The sequence below is a fragment of the Acinonyx jubatus genome, chromosome B3 (assembly GCF_027475565.1).
Source record: "Acinonyx jubatus isolate Ajub_Pintada_27869175 chromosome B3, VMU_Ajub_asm_v1.0, whole genome shotgun sequence".
Taxonomy (NCBI): Eukaryota; Metazoa; Chordata; class Mammalia; order Carnivora; family Felidae; genus Acinonyx; species Acinonyx jubatus.
Genome location: NC_069386.1, coordinates 114,734,273 through 114,756,694, shown reverse-complemented (window position 1 = coordinate 114,756,694; position 22,422 = coordinate 114,734,273). Strand labels below are relative to the sequence as shown.

Sequence of the window (22,422 nt, the reverse complement as noted above, 5' to 3'; positions counted from 1 at the left end):
ACACACAGCACACACAACCAGAAACTGATGGCAAGCCATCCAAATGTTTTTACGACTCTAGATGTACGTATGGCGGGCAAAACAGTTTTCAGAATTAGCTCTTATACTGATCTCTTACTATTCTTTTCAAATACTCTGAAACTGATACTACCACACAAATATTATTTGAGAACAGACCTCACTTGGGGAGTAAGAGGTCCCGCCTGCCTGGCACGGGCAGTGCCCTTCTGCCAGGGAGCGCCTGCGGCTGGTCATTACTCAAGGTGGGCTGTGTGCCGTCCTGTGCTTTGAAAAGGGGTACCCCCCAAACTGGCTCACAGAGGAAGCTAGCAGGCTGACTTCTTGAATCTCCACCCCCTCACCACCCACTTTATTTTAAGGGTTGCTGGGGCCAGTGAAGACTTAGTTAAGCAAGATCACAAGGCTTTTCCTCTTTTGAGATAAGCTGAGATCTTTCTACTTCCTCCTAGTCTTAAAGAGCACCCCCGCCCATGCCACACCCCTCCCCAACCCCAGCATCTGGATGTTAATGCCCAAATAGGTTTAGAGGACGAACAGGAACGCATCTTTCAACTGATGTGAGGTTTTTTTTTCAATTCTGTGGAATGTAAGAATTTTCAAGAATGTTCTGGTCACTGTGAGAAAGGAAATGTCTAAACCTTTTAGTGTTAATTTCGGTAGATTCTTTTCCCTACATTTTTGTTAATTTTAGCCAAGAAATAACTAAATGTTTTTAAAGTAACTGATATTAAGTGTCCTCTGGAGCTCCCTCTCACTTCCCTCTGCAGAAACAAAACACCAGGTCTTTTTGATTGTATGACAAAAATGCAGCAATTGAAAAAGTCATGATCACCAGCCTGACAGACAATGCCTCCATAGTCTGCAGGACTCCACTGAACACCAGCTTTTCATTTACATGCAATGCATTTCACTGCGATGAAAACAAGGAGTTGAATGGAACGGACATTCAGGAAGAGATGGTCCAAGATCAGAGTCAGTTCTTCATTTTTCCAGAAGCATTCTCACACCAAGACAAAAGGGAGAAGAGATTCACCCTCAAGATCCGGATTTCCAATAAAATAACTTTTGCACCCCACCACATCCTTCCCATAAATCAACTCACAGGGCCACACGCACAGTGTTAACATTAATAGATTCTCATTCAATTGATCTCTTCAGATTGTAACCGATTATAATTTATCAAGTTATGGATAAAGCATTCAGTATCCAAATAGCTGATGACAAAACTTTTTCCTGAGTAGTTCTGTATAGGTTGAATTATGTCCTGCTTTGTACCCCTAAGTGACAGCACTCCTAATGTGTCCAAGGAGACAAGGCCCTCTGTAAGCCAAGTGCAAACAGTGGAATGATGGTGAAAACAAGAGAGAGGGTTTCAAATAGCAGCAATGACTGACAAATTAGATACTTGAGTCTGTAATTAAGCACAGCATTTTACCACAACTTAGCAGTTAAAATGCTGTTCACCCAGGGAACAGGACCAAGTTGAAACCTGTCTTTAGCAATCTGTATCAACCAGGATTCTTCCAGAATTATATATAAAAAAAAATATGTTTTTTTTTTCTCTAAATGACTCAAGGTAATGTAATTTGGGTGCTTTATCCAGACTAGAGTTTGAACAAACTATATTCAAATTCAAGTCACTGTATGTACCTCTGTCTTTTTATCTCTTCCTACTGTGTTCTCTGTGAACCAGAGCTACCCCTGGCTTTCTGACCAAACACTTCATGTCAGCTGTTAGGATTGGATCCTGGAGATCCTGTTCCGATGAGCCTCCACTGACAAGGTCAATTTACAACGAGGAATAACTCCCCTGCCCGGTTAGGAAAATACGGCAATTCATCACGCTGAGATAAACGGATCATCACGTCACAGCTGCTGGCAAGATGTTAGAAGTTCACAGCCCGGCACACATCATGGATGCCTCTTGAGAAGAGCCAGTTTTATATCTAAGAGTGACACTAAAGAACAAAAAATAAAAACGGATTGCTTGCAGGACCAGCTACATCGCGAATGCTAGTTCTGCCCTGTGTACTTGGGTACCTGGTACGGCCGTTCACTGAGGTGGGGGACACACTAGAAAGAGGAGGTGATGGACGAGTGGGAGCCCACTGGTGCTTGTAAATATGAGCCACTAATGTGACATCCAAGGGCAGACGTTCAGTAGGTAGTCAGGCAAATGAATGTGACAAGTACAAAGGAGATCAACAGACACCATTAAGGAACTGCCCACGTGCAGGATGGCTGACGTAGCTCAGACAAACAAGCTACTCTGAGACACTGCACAGCATAGGATTAAAAGAAAAATGAGGAAGGAGCCGTGGAGGACACACAATTGGGGGGGAGGGGGCGATGAGACAGGTGCAAAGAGCTGCCAAAAAAAAAAAAAATCAGGAGTTAAGGTTTTGGAAGATGGGGAAAAGGAGTCTGAAGGACAGAGCAGCGAATGGTGTCAGATAAACTAAAGACACCACATCCAGGGGCTTTAGCTCAAGAAACAGGGAGGGCAGGGGCTGTAGCCTGAGTGACCTCAGAGAAGCTCAGAAGTTCTAGGATTTAAGGGTCCTCAAGTCAAACCAAACAACTATGATTCAGGTGGACAGCACCTGTGGTGTGCAAGTTCACATTGGAAACTTCTAACCACAGCTGACTGCCTTACTAGAGGAAGAGGAGGGATTACATGGGTACTTGCTCTGTCTCAAAGCAGAAAATGACAGTGAAGATTGGCATGGGAACTGCATTTAGAGAGCACTTCCTTCAAAACGCAGACTGATGGGGCACAGGACTTGGGCTTCCTGTGAGGTGCTGGTTTGGAACCTCTCTAAGCGCAGAAATGCTCTCCATCCAGCTGCTTAGAGCTGAGAGCAGTGGGGAAGCAGGGAACGGTGGCATCCAGGTAACACTTAAAAGTGCCCAAGTGGCTCAGATCCAACAGCAAATATTTGCATAAAGGCTGGCGATGCTTCCTCTAAAAACACAAAGACAAAGGAAAATTCTTTATGCTAAGATGCCTGTTGTTTAGGCAAAGCCCCTGAAATAGATAAGCTTTTCAGAGCATATTAACACAGTTTGGGGCTTTATTACCGATCCCACATTATGTTTAAACACAGTAAAGTGTTCAGTTCAGTGTGCTACAGCAGAAATTTTGGTTTTAATTCTACCCTTGCACTCCAGGTAAATTTGAGGCCAAAACAGTGATTCCATCATATTACTTACTTTTTTTAATGTATTTATTTTGAAAGAGAGAGAAAGAGAGAGAGCGAGAGAGAGAGTGCGCACACGTGTGCAAGCTGGGAAGAGGAAGAGGGAACTGTCAGTGTAGAGCCTGATACAGAACTTGAACTCACAAACCATGAGATCATGACCTGAGCCAAAACTAAGAGTCAGACGCTTAAGTGACTGTGCCACCCAGGTGCCCCCATCTTACCTATTTTTGTTGAATAAATATTGTTCCTGTTAAGAAATACTATTCACACATATACTATCAGATTCTATTTCAAAAGGCCATCTGGAGAGCATAAAGCTCATATATTTAAGCCAAAGAGAATTAGACTTTAGTCTATTTAGATGGCAAATGAGTCATCTGTTTTTACTGCATTGGTTTCTCTCAACAGTGTATAGAGAACACAATTGAGTGAAATAATTCTTGTTAGAAACCTCAAACACCAACACATTTTGGTATGTTATAAAAATCATGCCCTTGGTATTAAAGGAAAAAGGAAACTCTGTTCCACAAGTATTTACAAAAAAAAAAAAAAAAAAATGAAATCTTCCCAATGACCTTTAAGTCCGGGATCTTGCATAAAAATACAAGAAAAACTATACTTCTACAAGCAGTCAATTTGTGTTTTCATCTGAAATGAACCATGCTGGAACCAGCCGCGGTGAACGGAGCGGGCAGATTTGTGTAGCAGACGTGGGCAGGGCAGACTTGGGAGAGCTGCTGGCTTCAGCTTAATACAGCTGGTTTCTCTACAGTTAAATACAACCTAACCTGGGGAAGGAAAATAAATGGAAGGAAAATTATGTAAAGGCAATACTTTGGTCTCAGTATTCAGCTCATGCTGTTATCGGTAAGGCAAGATTCAAGATATGGTGGACCCTGGCATTTAATTTGACCATTTGTGATACATCTGAAAGGAGTCCCTTTCTCCTACAGATTGCCCAGGTACAAATGTGAATGTCCCACAGGGCAGGACTGGTATGAGGGGGAAGGTCGAGTGCATGAGGAGAGCCCAGCAGCCAAGGGCCTCACTTCCCAATCTCAGTAAGGTGCTCTGTTCTCAGTAACACCATGAAGGGGAGGCTTTTCAGTTATGTTTTACTACACTTCATGGAGAAAATGATACTCCCAGGTAAATTTACGAATCTGGGGATTCATGGAGGACTCAGGAAGTATCCCTGATGAATGTCATGAGTCTATTCTGTATCTAAGTATCTCTGAAACAATAGCAAAACAAAGTTCCTCAAATAGGATCTTCTTCTCTGTGACTCCAAGTGGAAACTTAAAAAAAGAAATACTGCATTACTAAAAATGAGCAATGATGGGATAGGAAACCCAACTCTTTAAGTTTACACAAAGGAAGAATACCCAACCACCACATATTTCAAAATAAAGATGAGCCAAGTGACTTGAATATCCTGCATTTGTAGAGCTGAGATTTTACAGGTCACCTAAGCTCTCCATCGTAAGATCTGAAATATCAGTCCTGTGTCCTCAAGAATACCTGACACTCAGAAGCCTGAGAGGTTATATCTCCCCAAAAACCACTGGTGGCCTTTGCTCCTGCCACTTTCATCTGTGAAGCCTGGAGGGTGCCAGGGCCACTCCAATGGTTTTACGGGCAGAGCACTCAGATTCCCCTTCCCCTGGGGATTGGGTGCTGGTTAAGATGAACGGCAGACACAGGGACCTGCAGAAATAACCTCTCGAACTGAGAAGAGCTCCATCTGGGGAATAACACAGTTGACGGGTTCTCTAGCACTAAAATCTGCCTGCATCATAAGATGATAATTAGCTACAAAAAATATTTCCACTTTTGAGGTCAGGATGTTCAGCAACAAGCTTTAGTTTTTGTTGCAGAAATTAAATTCAACATGGAATCAAAATACATCCTGTTCTTTTCTTATATGGACTACTGTATAAAGAAATTAACACAGAACAATTTAACTTGTAAAAATCTGATGATTGTCCTGAAAGAGAAGGAAAATAGCATTAAGAGGGGAAGAAAGGGCCCTTCTCTAAACAATGATTTCCTAAGGCTCATCTTTCAAAATGTGGGCCAAATCATGCATTCTAGTTCACACACACCTTGGGGAGAGCCAAGTTTGGAATGTGTAGAACAAAGAGTTTATTCAGAGATCTCTTGGATGTTTTTACTCCTCAGAAATGAAAGTAAGAGTCCACATGCTCTATCGTTTATTGAGATAAAGAGTAAAGCTCTACAAATCACTCTCCAAGATGAAGTGAGCAATTTTAGAAAAGACAGCTAGTTTTGTTGGTGGCGGTGGTAGTGGTGGTTTTTACTGAATTAGTTTTACATGGTATCCTAGTATTTCTGAACTAGTTAAGTGACAGTGTTTTATGCAATAGATCAAAAGTTAGACTTAAGATAAACGACCTCCAGCTTTCTGGGGTGCCTGGGTGGCTCAGTTGGTTAAGCGTCTGACTTCGTCTCAGGTCGTGATCTCACAGTTTGCGGGTTCGAACCCTGTGTCAGGCTCTGTGCTGACAGCTCGGAGCCTGGAGCCCGCTTCGGATTCTGTGTCCCCCTGTCTCTCTGTCCCTCCCCTGCTCATGCTCAATCTCTGACTCTCTCAAAAATAAATAAACATTAAAAAAATTTTCAAAAACAAGCAAACACAAAAACCCTCCAGGTTTTCTGCTCCCAACGTGAAACAATCTATGACTACGAAAGCGTAGCTGGGCCCATTTTCCTTGGCACTCTGTACCTGCTGGACCTGGTTTCCACTGCTTAGCTGAGCCAGACTCACGTTTTGGCTCCCACCTTCCTTCTGCCCCACACAGCTCCTAGAACAGACAGTTCTCCCCAACTCTGGGGATTCCTGATCCCTCTCCAGTGTGGGGGTCACAAAAATATTCAGAGATATGATCAAGACAAGCAGAAGTGTTGAGGAGAGGGCAGGGAACAGAAAAAAGTTGGCTTCTTCTAGGGGGCGACTAACAGCTTACTGAATTAAAACGGTCTCCTTCATTAGCATAGGTAATGCACAGTGCTATTATTTAGGATGTTTACAATCTTTTTTTTTTTAATGTTTATTTATTTTGAGAGAGGGAGAGAGAGAATCTCAAGCAGGCTGTACGCTGTCAGCACGGAACCCTGTGGGGGTTTGATATCACAAACTATGAGATCATGACTGGAGCCAATATCAAAAGTCAGACGTTTAACCGACTGAGTCACCCAAGTGCTACTAAAATTTTTACAATCTTCGTTAACAAAGTGACACAGACACCCAACCAAACATCTGCATTCTTTTGCTACTATCCTATCACTTCTCCCCAAGAGACAAAGACTATCAAAGATGACAATATGGTCAATGTCACCTCAATGCGTCTGCCAAGTTCTAGCCCATCATAGCCATTAAGCGTGCAGTGATGGTTTCTGTTGCTATCACATGGAGATGAAAGGGCAAAGCACAAATACCATGACTCAGAGCTGAATGCTCTGCTGGAACGTATCCCCCTTTCACTCTCACGGCTTTGGAATGCTCCCATGCTTTGAAAGCCACCGGGGCACGCATCTGTTTCAATTCCTGATTTCTAGTAAACCATGGAAACACCTAAAGCTAGTGTCTGTGGGTCTGGTGCTCCTTCAATCTGGGGCAGACTCGGAGCAAACCTTTGAAGGTGCACTCACCGCCTCTCCAGGGGGCGCCCGTCACTGGAGATGCTTCGAGGGATGTTGGCGGCTCTTTCTGGAGGAGCCATCTTCCCGTCTCCTTTGCCAGCATTCAGCCTCGAGGTCATGGGGCTCTGCACCTGGGAGGGGACTTGAGCTGAGTGAGGCCCCTTGTTGGCATTCCTCTGCCATTTGTTATTATTTCGGAAGGGAAACTTGAATTCGTATGAAACCCCTTCGTTCATTTTGTATTCCATCACTGGCATGCGGTACGTTTCAGAGCAACTCCTATTAGGGACACAGAAAGAAGAAAAATTAATATTGCTTCTTTTTGTGGGTGGAACCACACTGATTCTCATTAACAGTTAAAATGGATCAAACACTTCATTCTTTGTTTCAAACTGTCTTTTAATCATCGGGCCCTATAATTACCGTCCTTTCAAAAACCAGAACCCCAGGAAGTACCACACGAGTGTATTTTCCTTTGCTGCATCTCAACTATTGAGTCTGAGAGAGGGAGTCTTAAAAAAACAGCGAGACCCACAGTCACCGGGGTGAGTGGAGGGGGTAGGTTAAGGGCAGAGTCAGGACCACGGCCTGAGCAGGAAATGCAGCCAGGCGGGCATGACTGGGCCTCAGAGGAAACAAGCAGCTTTGTGCACCCATTATCGAGGGTCCTGAACTGGGGACCCAAAAAGGTACTGGATTTGTTGGGATCCTAGTAAGTGGGGTTACATTTTGAAACCCAAATTGAGAGCCAAGTTTAGCTCAGAAGGAGGGGGAAAAAAATCACCAGGGAACAAAGCATAATCTGAAATCGGACTCCCTGCCCAGCAACCCAAAAGCCAGAAATGTCCCATAGCAGCACTGTCCCCAGATGGCAGCCTGAGTGAAATTAATGTCAGGCAAAAACGTCTTCTACTGCTTTAGCCCCTTTTTTGTGCTACCATCCCCACCCCCAAACCTTAGGAAATGTGGAACCCACTTTCCATTTCTTTTACCCAAACAGCCAAGGAAGGTTCAGTCCATTATTAATTTGATTGACAGACAAATTAACTGAAAAAAACCTATGCCCACTGAAGCATTAACTCAAACTGAGCACTTGAATTTCACTACTAAGTGAAAAAAATGACTTTTCTGCTTAAAGGAATTTCAGAGATTGAGAAGCAAGTGGGGAGCCTGGGAAAGGAAGGGTTAAGAGTGATTACGAAACATTTTAGAGAAAGAGGAGAGTCCAAGCAGTTCTGCCCACTAGAGACATAATGCGAGCTGGTAGCCACGTGAGAAAAATAAAAGGGAACAGGTGAAATGAGTGTAATACTAAATTTTTATTTAATCCGATATATCTAAGATGCTATCATTTGAACATGTAATCAACAAATATTAAGAAATTAACAATGAGATGTACATCCATCTAAATCTAGTGTGTATTTTACACGTTCAGCACTTCTCACTTTGGACTAGCCACGTTACAAGGGTCCCTTGGCCACAGGAGATGTGTGGCTCCTGACTGCATCACATGGGTCTGAAGGTTAGGTCTTGACTTGGGAAATGGGGTTGTATGGTGGGTGCATAAGCCAGTGGAAGGTGCTGCTCTCTTAGGACCTTGTCTGCATGTCTCAGGCATAATTTCTGGGTTTCTAACATGTACCCCACAATGTTCCCTTCTCCCACGTCCCCACGAGAGACACAACTTTTGAGAAGGGCTGCCTCTTCCTTTTTTTTTTTTTTTTTTAATGTTTGTTTATTTTCGAGAGAGAGACAGAGACAGAGACAGAGACAGAGCATAAGCAGGGGAGGGGCAGAGAGAGAGGGAGACACAGAATTAGAAGCAGGCTCCAGGCTCCAAGCGGTCAGCACAGAGCCCAATGTGGGGTTCAAACCCATGAACTGTGACATCACGACCTGAGATGAAGTTGGATGTTTAACCGACTCAGCCACCCAAGCGCCCAAGAAGGGCTGCTTCTGAGGTGCGTGCATTTGCTGGGGTCCCTGCCTGCTCAGTCTCAGTCCACATCTTCAATCAGCAGCTTTTCTTATAGTTCTGTTACCAGTCCTCCTCACTCCCCAAAACTCTAAGTCAACCTTAATCTGACCCTCCACCCAAGTTTCTGGACCCCTTAGAAGCTTTGACAATGGCTTTCAAACTTTTTGGACCATGAGCCCAGTAACAAATGCATTTTACACTGTGATGCAGCACAACACCACCCCCCCCCCCCCCCCCCCGCCACCACCACACACACACCCTTCCATTCTGCTGTATTCTGTGTTAATCCACTTCATTAAAGAAACACTGAATGCAGCCTCCCAGACGGATTTCGTGATCTACTTAAGAGTTACAACCCGCAGTCCGCAAAACACTGCTTTACGGCACATCTGACAGGACTTTTAGCAGTTAATGACTTCTTATGTAATAAACCTTTTCTCTGATAGGAGGGAATGTCACCTCAGGCTTTGACATAATTTCTAGCTTTGATTCTGATCTCTCTGACAAAAAAGCTGCAATACTTTTCTGATTCTTAATAGAGGTATTACTGTAGTATGGTTTGAAATCTTCCATTTCTGACTAAATATGGCATATTATATCTCGTGCTCCGGTCTATAAATATAATGCAAGATTCCTGCAACTTGCAAAAGGGATATTAATTAAAATAGGCAATAACCCATGGGAAAATTTCCCTCCACCTCAAAATCAGGACTAGCTTTTGCTTCACCCTAGCAGTGGTCTGTTTAACTTGAAATCTCCATGGATCATATCACTCTACTATATATATAAAACACCCTTCTGTTGGGTGCCAACCACCAGCACATGCACAGAACATTACCACCGTGTGTCCTGGCACTAGCGTTTCCAAAATTTTCCTGTAGGCCATGTTTTCCCTTCTCCATATCCTACCCGCTAAGAGATTCTCTTGCTGAGTTTTTAAATTTCATGGCACTTCCTATGTACCTTTACAGGTACAGGTTGCTTCTCAAGTCCATATTGCATCATGGCTGATAATGATAGATAGGGATAATAGAAACGATAATAATGTACTATGAAATGGACAAGTTGCTTTCATCTTTTGGGCCTCAGCTTCTTTGGGAAACAAAAGGTTTGGAACTGGTCATCGCTAACTTCCTTCTAGTTCAAAAACTCTTTGAAACGGTCTCTTAAGCTACATGACATTTAACACTAAAACCAGTGAGAAGACTCCAAAGATTTTATCTTCTCTGTAGTCTATTTGGTTTCTACCACTCCTACTAACATATAGCTAGAAACCTTCTGCACAGTCGATAACAGAATGCAGTAGGATAAAGCCTAAGGAGGGAGAGAAGACTCACTCGCAGAAAACGAAAGACAACGGATTCTCAGTGCTAAACCTCGACCAACTCGCCATGTCTAATCGCCTTCCAAGGTGAACAGACCACCCGATAGCTTCCCATCACTTACTTATCTCTGCAAATATAAAAATGATATGCGGAATCAAGAAGCGGGCAGTACACTGAAGACCAAAGATAAAGGCCAGCTTTTCGTGACCCACGTAAAAATTCACCAGGAGATTTTTATTATGTCATTCAGGTAAAGGTTGGTGTTGAGCAGTAACTAACACTGATCAGGGGCCAGGGACTCATCTGGCTGCACTACAACAGTAGGTACCACCACTGTCCCTGTTTAGGAGCTGAGAAAACAGAGGCCTGGAGAGAGTCATCTGCCCAAGGCTACACAGCCAGGAAGTGGCAGTGCCAGGATTTGAACTCAAGGATTAACCCGCACGGGGTCAGCCTTATTTTAATCACTAACTGAAGGCTACATCTACTCCCAGGCCCCAAACTTCTTCACTTCAAGTGACTACTGCATTTCACTCAGGGCACAGTCTGTGACAAACCTTTCAAGAGCTATGGGCCACAGGAAGTGCAATTTCAGTATTTCGGGGCTAAGAGACACATGGTGAGACGCTGAAACCCTGGTGGTTGAAAAGCCACTCCTTCTCCCTACTTTTTCAGCCTCTTTATTCTTTCTTTCTCCCTTAGTTTCTGATTACCCATCACTCTGTCCTCTTCCAACACTAAAAACACAGGTGGAAAAACCATCGTACAGCACACCCAACAGAGCATCACAACACTGGACTCTTGAATCAGCAGTCAGATGTCTTGAGGACAGCTAGGTCCCTAATAAGCCTTGTGATTTTTGTTTGGGAAAAATACTTAACCTCTTTGCACCCAAGCTCTTTGCCTGAAAAATGGGAGATCTGAACCAGACGAATTCTCACAGCCTTTCTGGCTCCAAAGCAGTAAGCTTATGCATTTTGAAATACTTGTGTTTTAAAATTGAGACAAAACTTTGTGATCCATTCTATTTAAAAGGTAATTTGGTCCTTTTATGTAACTTGTTTGTTTTTAGCTCTTCCTCCTGAATGGTCCTTGATTGCTTTCTTCAAAAGCTGTAGGCTAGCAGGCTTCAACAGAATAAAGGTCCACCACTCCCCCGCAACACCACTCGGAATATCACGATTAAATTTGGGTGAAACTGTTAATGGGGTGTTTTTCATCCTGCCAAGATGATGACCGCTGAGGATTCAGAGGTCACAGACACCAACAGATTAATGCTGGTCAGGTTCGGGTCCTGGCTCCAGCACTCCAGAGTCAGGATGGCTGGGGGTGAGGGCCAGGGCCCCCCCCCCCCCTCCTGCCATGTCTGATGGCTCACGCCCTGGGAAGCTTTCTGGTGGAGTCTGCAGGTAACCACCAAACCTCTTTTCCCAGCTGCCTGCAGCAGGCTATCCTGCTAGCTGGTCCTGCCTGACCACCTCCTCCTCATTGTTTTAATGGAAATGAAGACTTTTTTTTTTTTATGAGCAATACATAATAGGAGCTCAGGAGTTTTGCTTTACTCCCCCTGTCCTTTCTTCTCTTAAAAAACCCCTTTAGTTTGAAAGCAATTCATAGAGGATCTGCCTATATCCTAAGAAGAAGGAAAAGAGCCCTATTTTACTTTTATTATTGGAGCTCCACTTTGCTGTTAAATTGTCTTTTTCATTAAAACAAAAAGACCTGCCTTTCACAGCTAAGGACTCTCCCATGTGAATACACACGGGTGATCGCCTATGACCCCTGAGCATCCTGGGGACGCGAGAAGCAAGCAGCTGAGGGGCAGCGGGGCACACGGTGCCTGGGGGAGGCCTGTTTGTTCCGCCTCACGCTGGAGCTGCAGTAACAGCCGACAAAGGAGACAGTGACTAGTCAAGGAACAGAGTAATTAGTTGCTAGGAAAACAGCAGTGGGAGTGTGAAGTGTGGAGGAGAAGAGAAAAATGACAGAAGAGCATTATCTTACTTTGTTGAAAATTACAGCAAGGTGCTAATGCTTCAACTGTTCCTTTGAAGTTGCTTCTAAAGGAGGGAAGGGGAGAGTGGGCTTCCGGTCCTCCAAAGGCATGAATGGCGCCATTTCACACCTGCCCAGAAGGTGTGACTGTGGGTTTCCGGATGGAAACTGTAGTGAAAGGCACAGAGCATGCTTCCCAGGGAAGGGGTTCTGCGGTAGGGGTTGGTGGGGGTTGGGGGGTGCGCTGATCTCTCATCCCAGCATCCCCATCCCACACCCTCAGGGGGGTACATTCCTAGCACCTCTCTGTCAAGTGATGCCCGCTCCACTGGCTAGGAGAGTGGCAATGAGTGACTCAGCAGCAGAGCTGAAGATTAAGACAAACACGGCTCATTCATTCAGGGGTGTGAGGAGCCGGTCTGTCCTGGCTTGCGAGAGCAGACTGTGAGCATCTGCCCCCACTCTGCCTTCAGTGGGTTCGTGCTGGTAGCTTGAAATCAACCAGAGGCAGTATTTACACCATGGGAATCAGCAAATGCTACAAATCAAGGTTCCTGTCCTCAACAGAAAGCGAATGTACCGGCAGATTCCTCCTGATACTGGTGTGTAAAAACCAGATCTGTGCCCCAAGCATACAGAGTAGTAGTTAAGAGCTTGGATTCTGAAGTGAAACTTAAACTTGCCAGATGAGCTTGGAAAGTTACTAACCTCTCTTGAGTCTTGGTTTCCTTTAAATAGGAATGATATTAATACTATGACCTCATAAAGTAGTTATAGGGATTAAATGCACTAATCCATGTAAAAGTGTTTTTTCTAGGATCTGGCAAATTAAATTGTCAACACATTTTTTAGTTGTTTTTAGCAACACACCACAGAAGACCTATCTAGCTTAGTATACTGCTGTAGATAAACCATCTCCTACCACAGGCCTATCTCTCTAGGGCCAGGCCTTCTGACCCAACCTTTCAGTAACCACCAATCACAATTCAAAGTCAGCAATGTTGCCCATTCCACCCAATTCATCACATACACTCACGTACACCTATTTCCCTGCCCGCCCCCCCAACTGAGGAGCCCAGAAGCCAGGGGAAAGGCCTCTGAACAGCAAGATGACGCCACACCATTTACAGACTCATTCTGAGAACATTAGTCCTCAGACCAGCGTCTTTAACTGTACTATAGGTAATTAAGGTTGACAAGTTACAAAGCTTGGTTATCGTCTCCAGTGTATAGCTGCCTATTTAGAAGCAATCAAGTAGACAATGTGAAGGAGAGACCAAGGGACAGAAGACAGAGCGACCAGAGGAGAAGTACAGAGCAGCTGGAGAGCCCTGTAAGGACCTAGCAAGCACTTCCGTCTACCTCCAGAGTCATTCCTGAATCCCAGTTCAGCAAAATGCTTAACAGTGATGATGATGTGCTTGAGAAACCCAGAGAAGACCGGGGTAACTAAGGCAGGGCACGTGTTTCAGAATAACCCCCCTTCCCCCAAAGAGCTAAAATACAAAGTTCTGGATATTTTGGTTTCCAGAGAAATCCAGTCATCCAAAAGGGAGCATTTCTTAAAGGTATTAGACAAAGACAGCTCACCGTATTCTGACACAGGCACTTAGGCTCTGGGCCATCTAGGCAGTAAGCAGGATTCAGAAATACTACCCTGAGTGCGGTCTGGTCGGCAACACTTGATTTGAAGAACGGAAGTACATTCAGGTTGTCATTGCTGCTTACTTCTTAAAAGACACAACCCATAATAACTGTTTACATATTCTGCCATCTCTTGTTCATGAATCTTTGAGAGCCCAGGTGTAGGACAGGTCACGTTTTGGGGGGGGGGGAAGGTTAAGGATATTGTCTTGGCTTTAGAAGGCCTAAGAATTAATTGCCAAAGCTTAAGAGAAACTCTTAGAAAATAATGGGCTGAAAGCAAATTAACAGATTGAAAAAAACTAGTGAAAATAATATGGACATGCCCAAAGGAGAAAAGAAACAGTTGATTAAATTTGTTCCATCAAGAAACCTCCCTAGAGACCGAGAAATTAAATTTTCACGAATGCTGCTGGCTGGGCAGGAACTGGGAGGGGCGGGGAGCTCCTGGGCTTCCCTCTGTGAAAGGCCGGGAACCAAACTGCCAAAGCATCACGAGCAGCACCAGCTTGTTTGAAGCCGATTCCCGACACAGATGCAGTTGAGCAAACACCTGCTAAGTCACGTCCAGGGTTCCAGGCTGAGACAGCAGGGGTCAAAATGGCATTCCGAAGTTTGGACAGAAAGAATGAGAGTGTCATGGAACATAAAGCAAAAAAGCCTGACGGTCTGTGTTGCTCAGGGTCTTCTAATAATAAGTGCTCCATGCTTCTCAGCTACTGGTGCAAGATGTTTAAGACGGGTATTACCAGACTTCTCTATCTGTAATGGCAACTTTCTAAATCCACAGATGTAAATCCTGGGAATGGTCCAAGTTAGTCACTCTTCCCAGCTGCTGCTGACACAGGCTGAAAGGGAGCTATGTCCCGAGTCAGACTTTCCACGGACGAACTTTGAGCGCCGCATGTAACCCGGCACGCTTCGCGGCAGCCTCCTCCCCCACCCGGTAGGAGATGATGTTCTACGTGGTGCACAAACCCGGCCTTGGATTCCCAGGTTCACAGCGGCCAACGCAGACCTACCTCCGTGGGGTGCAGTCGTCATGCGGGGGGATGATGACAACCTTCACCGTGACAGATGTTCTCAGGAGATCAATCATCTGCTCGTGGCTCAGGGTGGCCACCGCCACCTTGCAGATCTCCACCAGCCGGCTGCCCTGCCTGAGCCCTGCCTGCCAGGCGTAGCCATAGGGCTCCACGTCGGCCACGATGCCCTCGTAGTTGACATGGAAGCCAAGCTGGCCTAGCCCATTCCTTCGCAGAGTCATCTCCACCGATTCACAACCTTTTGACACAAACTGGACAAGGAAACAAAAGGTATAATGGTTTAGCGCCATAGGGGGTTAAGTGGTGGACAGGGAACTTGGAAAACACTGCAAAAGCAGGGTGATTCTGAATACCCCGCTGCCGGCTGAGGCGCAGTGTGGTTATTTCCCCTTCACTAACCTCCATTCATTAGGCCAGAAAGAACATACTTGTTGCATCCAAAGCACTCAATGACTTCACTGAACTTACAAGGAAACCCTCTCACAGAGACCTACGGGGAGCTGGCAGCCAAGAGAGACCGTATTCTGCCACTCGCTTCGCCCTTAAGAAATTCACGGCAGCACAGACACTCAATCGAACAATTCTTCTCGACGGCTAAAGCAGACTGGCTGGGCTACGTCGCCAGCCACCAGGGCAGTGGGACCAGGTCACACGCAAATGGTTTCCAACACAAACGCACAGCAAATGTGTCTTCTCCCACTGGTTCTACTTTTCCTTCTGAAAAAGGAGGGAAACCAAGTGTGACATAAACTCTGGGTTGCTTCAGATCACCAGGGAATTTTCAGAGGAGCTAAGAAAATAGCACCCACTAGGGCAACTTGGTTCTGGTCTGTATTGAAAGCTTTATGAGAGGGACACTGAATGTAGGTCAATGGAAGGAAAACACTCACCTGCAACCTCTTCACAATCTCCTTGATATCCTCGTTATTAATTAAACTCTCCACCGAAACACATTCTCCTCGCTCGTAGAAGATTTTGAGGCTGGTGTCAGTCGAGGTCCACCCTATCACATCTCTGCAGGAACAGTTGAAAACCACGCTCTTTGTTTCCTGCTCGATGAGGACGATGAATTCGTTGGAGACCCCCAACAGACAGTCTATTTCCATAGCTGTGTTGTAGTCTTTGGCCCGGACGGCCCACACAATGGCCCCCATGCTACTGAGTTCAGCTCCCGGATATGGCTTAGACTTCTCCTTCTTCTTGGAGGCCAGAGAGATGAATGGGAACTTGCCAGATGGGTCAATTGGGGTGTTGGTGACATTCTTTTCTGCCAGATCTTTCAGGTATTCCTGGCGGGTCCGAGTTGCCATGGCCCGAAACTTCTCTGATTTATGAGCAGCGTTTTCTGCGTTAATCACTTTGGCCAAAAGGAAGTCCCTGAACACATTTGACTTAGGGAAAGTGACCCCTTTGGGGATGGGAGGTCCAAAGGAAGGCACGTCTCTGGACCTGGTGACAGCCACACTAAGAGACAAAGCAAAGGTGAGAGAGGAGCGTCAGTCTCCTGAGCCTCGCGGCACGAGAATAAAATACACTTTCTCAAAGACAAAGACATCCCTCAGGAGGAAACTGTCACTGTCCAACAAGAAACAGTACATACTTCTATTTAACAGGAACACACCTTTCCATTCAACCACATTTAGGATTTAGGATTTAGAGAACATAAACTTTTCTGTTGGCCAAAAAACCCCAAAAGGCTTACAGTAAAAAAGTATTTCACTAACAGATAGTAAACCAAACATAACTCCATGAAGAAAAAGTTCATTGTAATATTCTACCTTTAAATACCTACTGATCATTTCCAAGCAGGGGTTATTATAATCAGCGTAACCTTTCACAACAGGCATAGATTTTGTAAGAACACAAATGTGGTCTCCATTTAGACGTGATGCCTATATATGTGGACAGCTTATAATGAAAAATATCCAAAGATGCAGGAACATAAAAAAAAAATGGATTAAATTGAAAAATAATTCAACAAACATTACTTGTTGACCTATGCAACCAGACCAAAAAGCATAATTTTAAAATGAAAATTGAAATTTCAGTAAGTATTAAAATGATTACGATTTTTACAGTAATAGCAACCATGTTTTAAAATTGTATTTTGGGGGCACCTGGGTGGCTCAGTCCATTACGTGTCCAACTTTGGCTCAGGTCAAGATCTTACGGCTCTCAGGTTCGAGCCCCGCATCGGACTCTGTGCTGACGGCTCAGAGCCTTGAGCCTGCTTCATATTCTGTGTCTCCCTCTCTGTCTGCCCCTCCCCCCTGCTTGCATTGTCTGTCTATGTCTGTCTCTGTCTCTCTCTCAAAAATAAACATTAAAGAACTTTTTTCTTAAAATCGTATTTTAAGCTGAGCTATTCTTTGGTCCACTTTCTCTACATTTGGTATTTGATTCTGATAATTTATTTGTGAGGAAAATATTTCGCTTTTCCTCTTCCTTTAGGCAACATCAATTTGAGAAATCCTGCCCCAATCACTTCTTCTGCATAATACTGCTAAAATTGGGCCTAAGATAAGGACCATATGAGCATCTGTAATAACCTATTATTTTTAATTTCAAAAGAAAAAAAATCATGTTTTTCCTAAAACAGTAACAACAGAAGTTAAATGGAAACAGAAAGGTTTTGTGTTTTCTACTCTGTTCTCACGGATCTCATTCTAGGACCTTAGCAAAGTCTGAGAGGGCTGGAAATGATGATTCTAACAGAGCAAACATCTCTCTTTTCAAATTACCTAATTATTTAAAAGTGAGTCCATATGCAATTGTACCAACTATTAGGGCAGCAATACAAAATGCTTTTTCTGCATTTCCAAAATGGAAAAGTCATAATCAGAGAGTGTACATCTTTCAAAGTAAATTGAAGAACTCTGGTTCCATTACTATTTTTGTTTTGTTTTAAGAAGGGTTTACTTTAACATATTTAGCTTTGTGTTTCAAAAAATGATTATTTCTTGTGACAACAGGAGAAATAAATAAAAATCAGGAACCTCAGGACAGAAGGTACCTATTTTGTCTGAAGATGCCATGGAATGCCCTATTTGTTGGTTTTCATAAATGTATTTATTTATTTATTTATTTATTTATTTATTTATTATTTTAAAGGACTATTTAGTTCACTTCATGACAAAGAAAGCTGGCAAGCAACACTCCCTTTTCTAACTGGAGAAGGGATTCCACAAAACCTCCATATGCATTATAGCCTAATTAGACCAGTCTTAGAAAGGCAATTTTTCTCATCTATTGTGAACTGTCTGGCTTCAATGCTGACAGCTGTATAATTTTAATTTGATCATTTTTTCAAAAGTCAAGCGAAAGATGCTAAAATCCAGATATGCTAGCTTTTCTAAGAGGAATCCTGTAAGGATCCAGAAATACTCATTTTTAAATCGGCAATTTCTTCTCTTGCTAATTTCACTTCAAATTGTCACTCTTTCTCAAGAAGCAGCTGTGGTTTTCTCTTAAATAAGGAGAGGAAAATGCTTATCAGGGGGCACCAATATGAGCACCATCTATCCATTTGCCCCTTAAACTTACTTACGGTTTTTTACAGATCTACTTATTAACTGTTAGAACTTTAGACAAACATATACTGAAAACCCAGTGATAATTAGAAGCCTCTAGAATGAACTATGAGGGAAAGAACTGAATCTTGAACATATAATTATCGATGAATCATCATGGTAGGGAGGTAAATGATATAGGAGCTAAAATCAGCTTTGCATCATTAGAAACAGAACACTTATGGAAGATAAGGAAGATGATACCCTGGGATGCTTTTTTCAAACAAAGGGTTTCATTTTGGGTTCATCTAACTTCAAGGTTTTCTACAAGGTTAAAAGCTCATTAATTTAGATGCCACAGATTCTGAACTCCTGATAATAAGGCCTGCTTTAAGCTCAGCCGAAAGTATTTTTGCCTCTAAGAAGCCTTTCTAGAACTTCAGTTTGCTATATATAGATGCTTAAGATGTATTAATTATAAATGGTTCTTGCTATTTTTAAAAGCAGATTCCAAAGGGCTTCTGCTTGGACACTCGTTAGCCTCATAGGCAATACTCTGTCTCCTCAGAAATAATACATTCTTTACAATCACAACCATGCCTTATGTGATCAGCAGTATTGAGGACTAGGATGTTCTACTCAGGAGGGTTACCCAGCAGCCAGAAGTTCAGAGGCTGAAGCGATTAGGGAAAGGTAGCACTGGAAGAGAACACAGAGAATTCAGTGTTCCTTGAACTATCAATAAAATGTTGAGTTTCATCTTAAAATTCATCTTGAACCTGCATTCTGCTGAGGAGTATCTGCATCCGTTTTAACACAGAAACATGCTCTGTCCCTCAAACCCTGGGAGTATGACCGAAGGACCAGGAAGGTGTCCTGAGTTTTACTGATGTTTGGCCTATCCTTGAACCTCTATTTGAGCCGCTGCTATGAATTCTTCACCTCTCCAGGAAACAGGCTGTGAGAAGTAAAGTGATGTGCCCAGAGCCTCTCACAGAGAGCCAGGATTGGAATTCGAACTTCTGGGTGGCCAGCAGCGTCTTCTATGACAAGACCATACTATTCCCCCTAAAGGAACATTTTTAAACCTTGCACTCTTGAGGCACTTGCAAAAGGGACCATCCATCCACAAGAGTCACGCTGTGGAAGAGACCACCATTAGGCTGGGCTTCATAGCATTTGCTGGCATCAAAGACCCTGGATAAAGTAGCAGATCTTGACACCCAAAGCCAATTTCAAGAGGATACATAGGAATGTTCCAGAGAAGTCTGAACAGAAGTCTCAATGGAAAAAAAGTGAGAAGACAACAATGCCTGAATTTCTGAAGCACCGTGGAAATTCCAATAAACAATTCCAACCCCAAATTTAGAAGGAAGAGGACCCAATGTCAAAACGGTAGAGGGAGGTTTCCCCTTCTTGGAGCCTGGATCAGACTGCCAGTTTGGGGAGCATTCTGAGAAAGCAGGCCCAGGCAAAGGACAGGAATGACCAGCGGCAGAACAAATGTGTGCCTGTCATTCACTCCCTGGGGGGCTCTCGACTTCTAATAGGATCCATTCCCCCGCACTCATGGGGCACCTACTATGTGTCAGGCACTGTGCGCACGTTGGGGATCAAGGATGAGAGGTCACACAGGCTCAGCCTTCCAGCAGTTCCAAGTCTAGTGCAGCTACATCCAGTGGTTTGAGAGCTCTCGTGGGAGGTGTGGGGTGCTACTGAAACCACTTAAGAAAGGCATTTACCTGATAATCCTGGGAGGGCAGGGGAGCCCTGCCACAAAAAGAAAAGCAAGAATCCGTCAGGTGAAGGAGGGGCAGGGGTGTGTAGGAAGAGGCATTCTGCACTTCTCCCCAAATGGTTTTAAACACCAAGAGTAACATATTCAGGTTTTTGTCTCAAAAAGGTCAGCTACACTGGGCAATAGGGATGCTGACTGTGGCTTGAGACGGACCTTCTGAAAAAATTTCCACCACTTGACCCACTCTGATTTTTTTTCCTCCTAGCTGAAGCTTGCATATTTACTTATTTTTATTCAAGAAAAGAAGGGCATGCACATTTAATATGCACACACCACACTCCCTGCCTACACTAGATACTTTACTTATCGGATTTCACGTAGATGTCAAGCAACCTTCCGCTGCACAGAAAGGGAAATTTAAGATCTGAGAGGTTTGACAATCTGATCTGATTCCAAGTGCTTTTTGCACTATATCATACTGCTGCCTTTCAGCATTTATTATATTTTAACCTCTGAATATGGAAATCTTTGAGAGGAGAAACCTACATTTCTGCCTTTCTAAACGTACTGACCACAATTTAACACTTGTTTTCAAGGCTCAGTTCATTAAAACCACTTACTACTACACTGGTTTTAAAACTAATAATTCTTTAACATCATCAAATAGTGAGTCAATGTTCCAATGTTCAGTTGCTTAAGATGTCCTAAAACTTTAAAAATCTTTTTATCTAACATGGGTCCGAATAAGGCCCACACAACACTGCAATTTGTCTTCTTCTTCTTCTTTTTTATTCTGTTAATTCCCCTCCACTTCTCTCATTCTCTCTTTTATTTCTTGCATTTACATGTTGAGGAAACAGGGCTGTCTGTCACACAGCGTTGCCTGGAGTCTGAGTTTTGCTGAATACAGGCATGTTTACATGAAGAACATGTAAATTGGCTCCTCCAGAGGTTTGATCAGATTTAGGTTCAATGGTGGGGGAGGGAACAAGACTAATTCATAGGTGCGGTTGTATCCTTCCATTATGAGACACACATTTGTCTCTTTTCGTGACATCTGCAACCTCTGAAGATGAGTGCCTGGGTCTCTTAATTCATGAGTTACTAAAAAATGCTGAGAAAAATTTTTACACTGTGTTTTAACAAAGTGAGGCCCTCAGGGGTGAGCTAAGTATATCCGGTCCTTTGTTTCCAAACCAAATGACTCCAGACTGCTGTGCTTACTCTTCACTTTGAGGTGGAGAGTTTTTCTACATCTCAGGAATCACTTAGTGATGTCTCAGCACATCCTTGCCACTGAACAGTTCTTCATCTTTTTGATTTGTTGCTTCTAATCTGCTCTATCAACCAGGACCAGATAATTAAGCTCAGTGTAATGATACAAATAAAACAACAGACCGCGGGCTCTCTTATCAGGTATGAGCATAAGCTTCAGTACAGGCTTAGTGATTAATTTCTGAGTTCTTGGCTATGTCTACCGTTCAAGGTTAACTGGTCTCTGAAATTAGTTAGAAATAGTCAGTTTTTCCTATTATAAATAAATTATAAATTATAAACTTTCCAATCCCTAGAGAGATAGAACATCCATTATTTCAGGACCTCATTTCCACATCCACCGTAGGATTTTTCTCTCGTTGTTCCCCTATTATATCCCAGGGCCTAGAAGAGTGCCTAGCATACACATGATAAGAGCTGCAAAGAGCTGGTGAAAATAAATGAACAAGTTCCAAAGTTGTCTTTTTGTATACAAACTAATTTGCATGGTGACATCGGGTGAATTCTCCTAAAGCCCTCTTTATACCGTGCTACCGGATGGCCTCGCATTCCAAAGGGCTCCACTGCCTCGTAACCCCATCTATGGCAGCACCTTCTTCCGGCACCTGCCACCCCCCCCACCCTTTCCTCTGTCTACACTTCTGTCTACACCATTGGCCACTCCTAGAATTATTTCTTTTTCTCCCCCACTGAATTTCCTCCATCTATGCTCTAAAACATATGCCGAACCCCATTTTGTCAGTTCAACGTTCCTTATAACTTCAGCCTGTACGGACCCCCCACTTCTCCACCTGATCACAGCAAGAAGCTCCTCTGAGAAAACCCCTTTCGTGCTTTCCTCAGCACACGTACCAAGGAGATGTCAATAAGGAAATGTGAGTGTTCCCTGGGGAAAAAGCTCAGAACAAGAGATTTTCAATGATAAAAAGTATTTGAGTCCCTCTAACTGTATCACTGTAGAGTTAAATTAGATTTAAATCTAATTTAGAAGAAATCAATGCAGCTCTATAAACTTTTCAACCCAA

The 22,422-nt window shown here is 43.6% G+C and overlaps 1 protein-coding gene across 28 annotated transcripts in view; it reads right to left on the bottom strand.

Annotated features, from left to right (window-relative positions):
- The window catches only part of SIPA1L1 (signal induced proliferation associated 1 like 1), a 363,206-nt gene that overhangs the window by 53,214 nt on the left and 287,570 nt on the right, over window positions 1-22,422 (bottom strand). For all 28 annotated transcript variants that reach the window (XM_053224633.1, XM_053224634.1, XM_053224635.1 and 25 more), the window contains 3 exons: window positions 15,766-16,339; window positions 14,852-15,126; window positions 6,897-7,166 (listed from right to left, as the gene is read on the bottom strand). In XM_053224633.1, coding sequence (XP_053080608.1) covers window positions 6,897-7,166; window positions 14,852-15,126; window positions 15,766-16,339 — 1,119 coding nt within the window. The remainder of the gene's footprint in view (window positions 1-6,896; window positions 7,167-14,851; window positions 15,127-15,765; window positions 16,340-22,422) is intronic.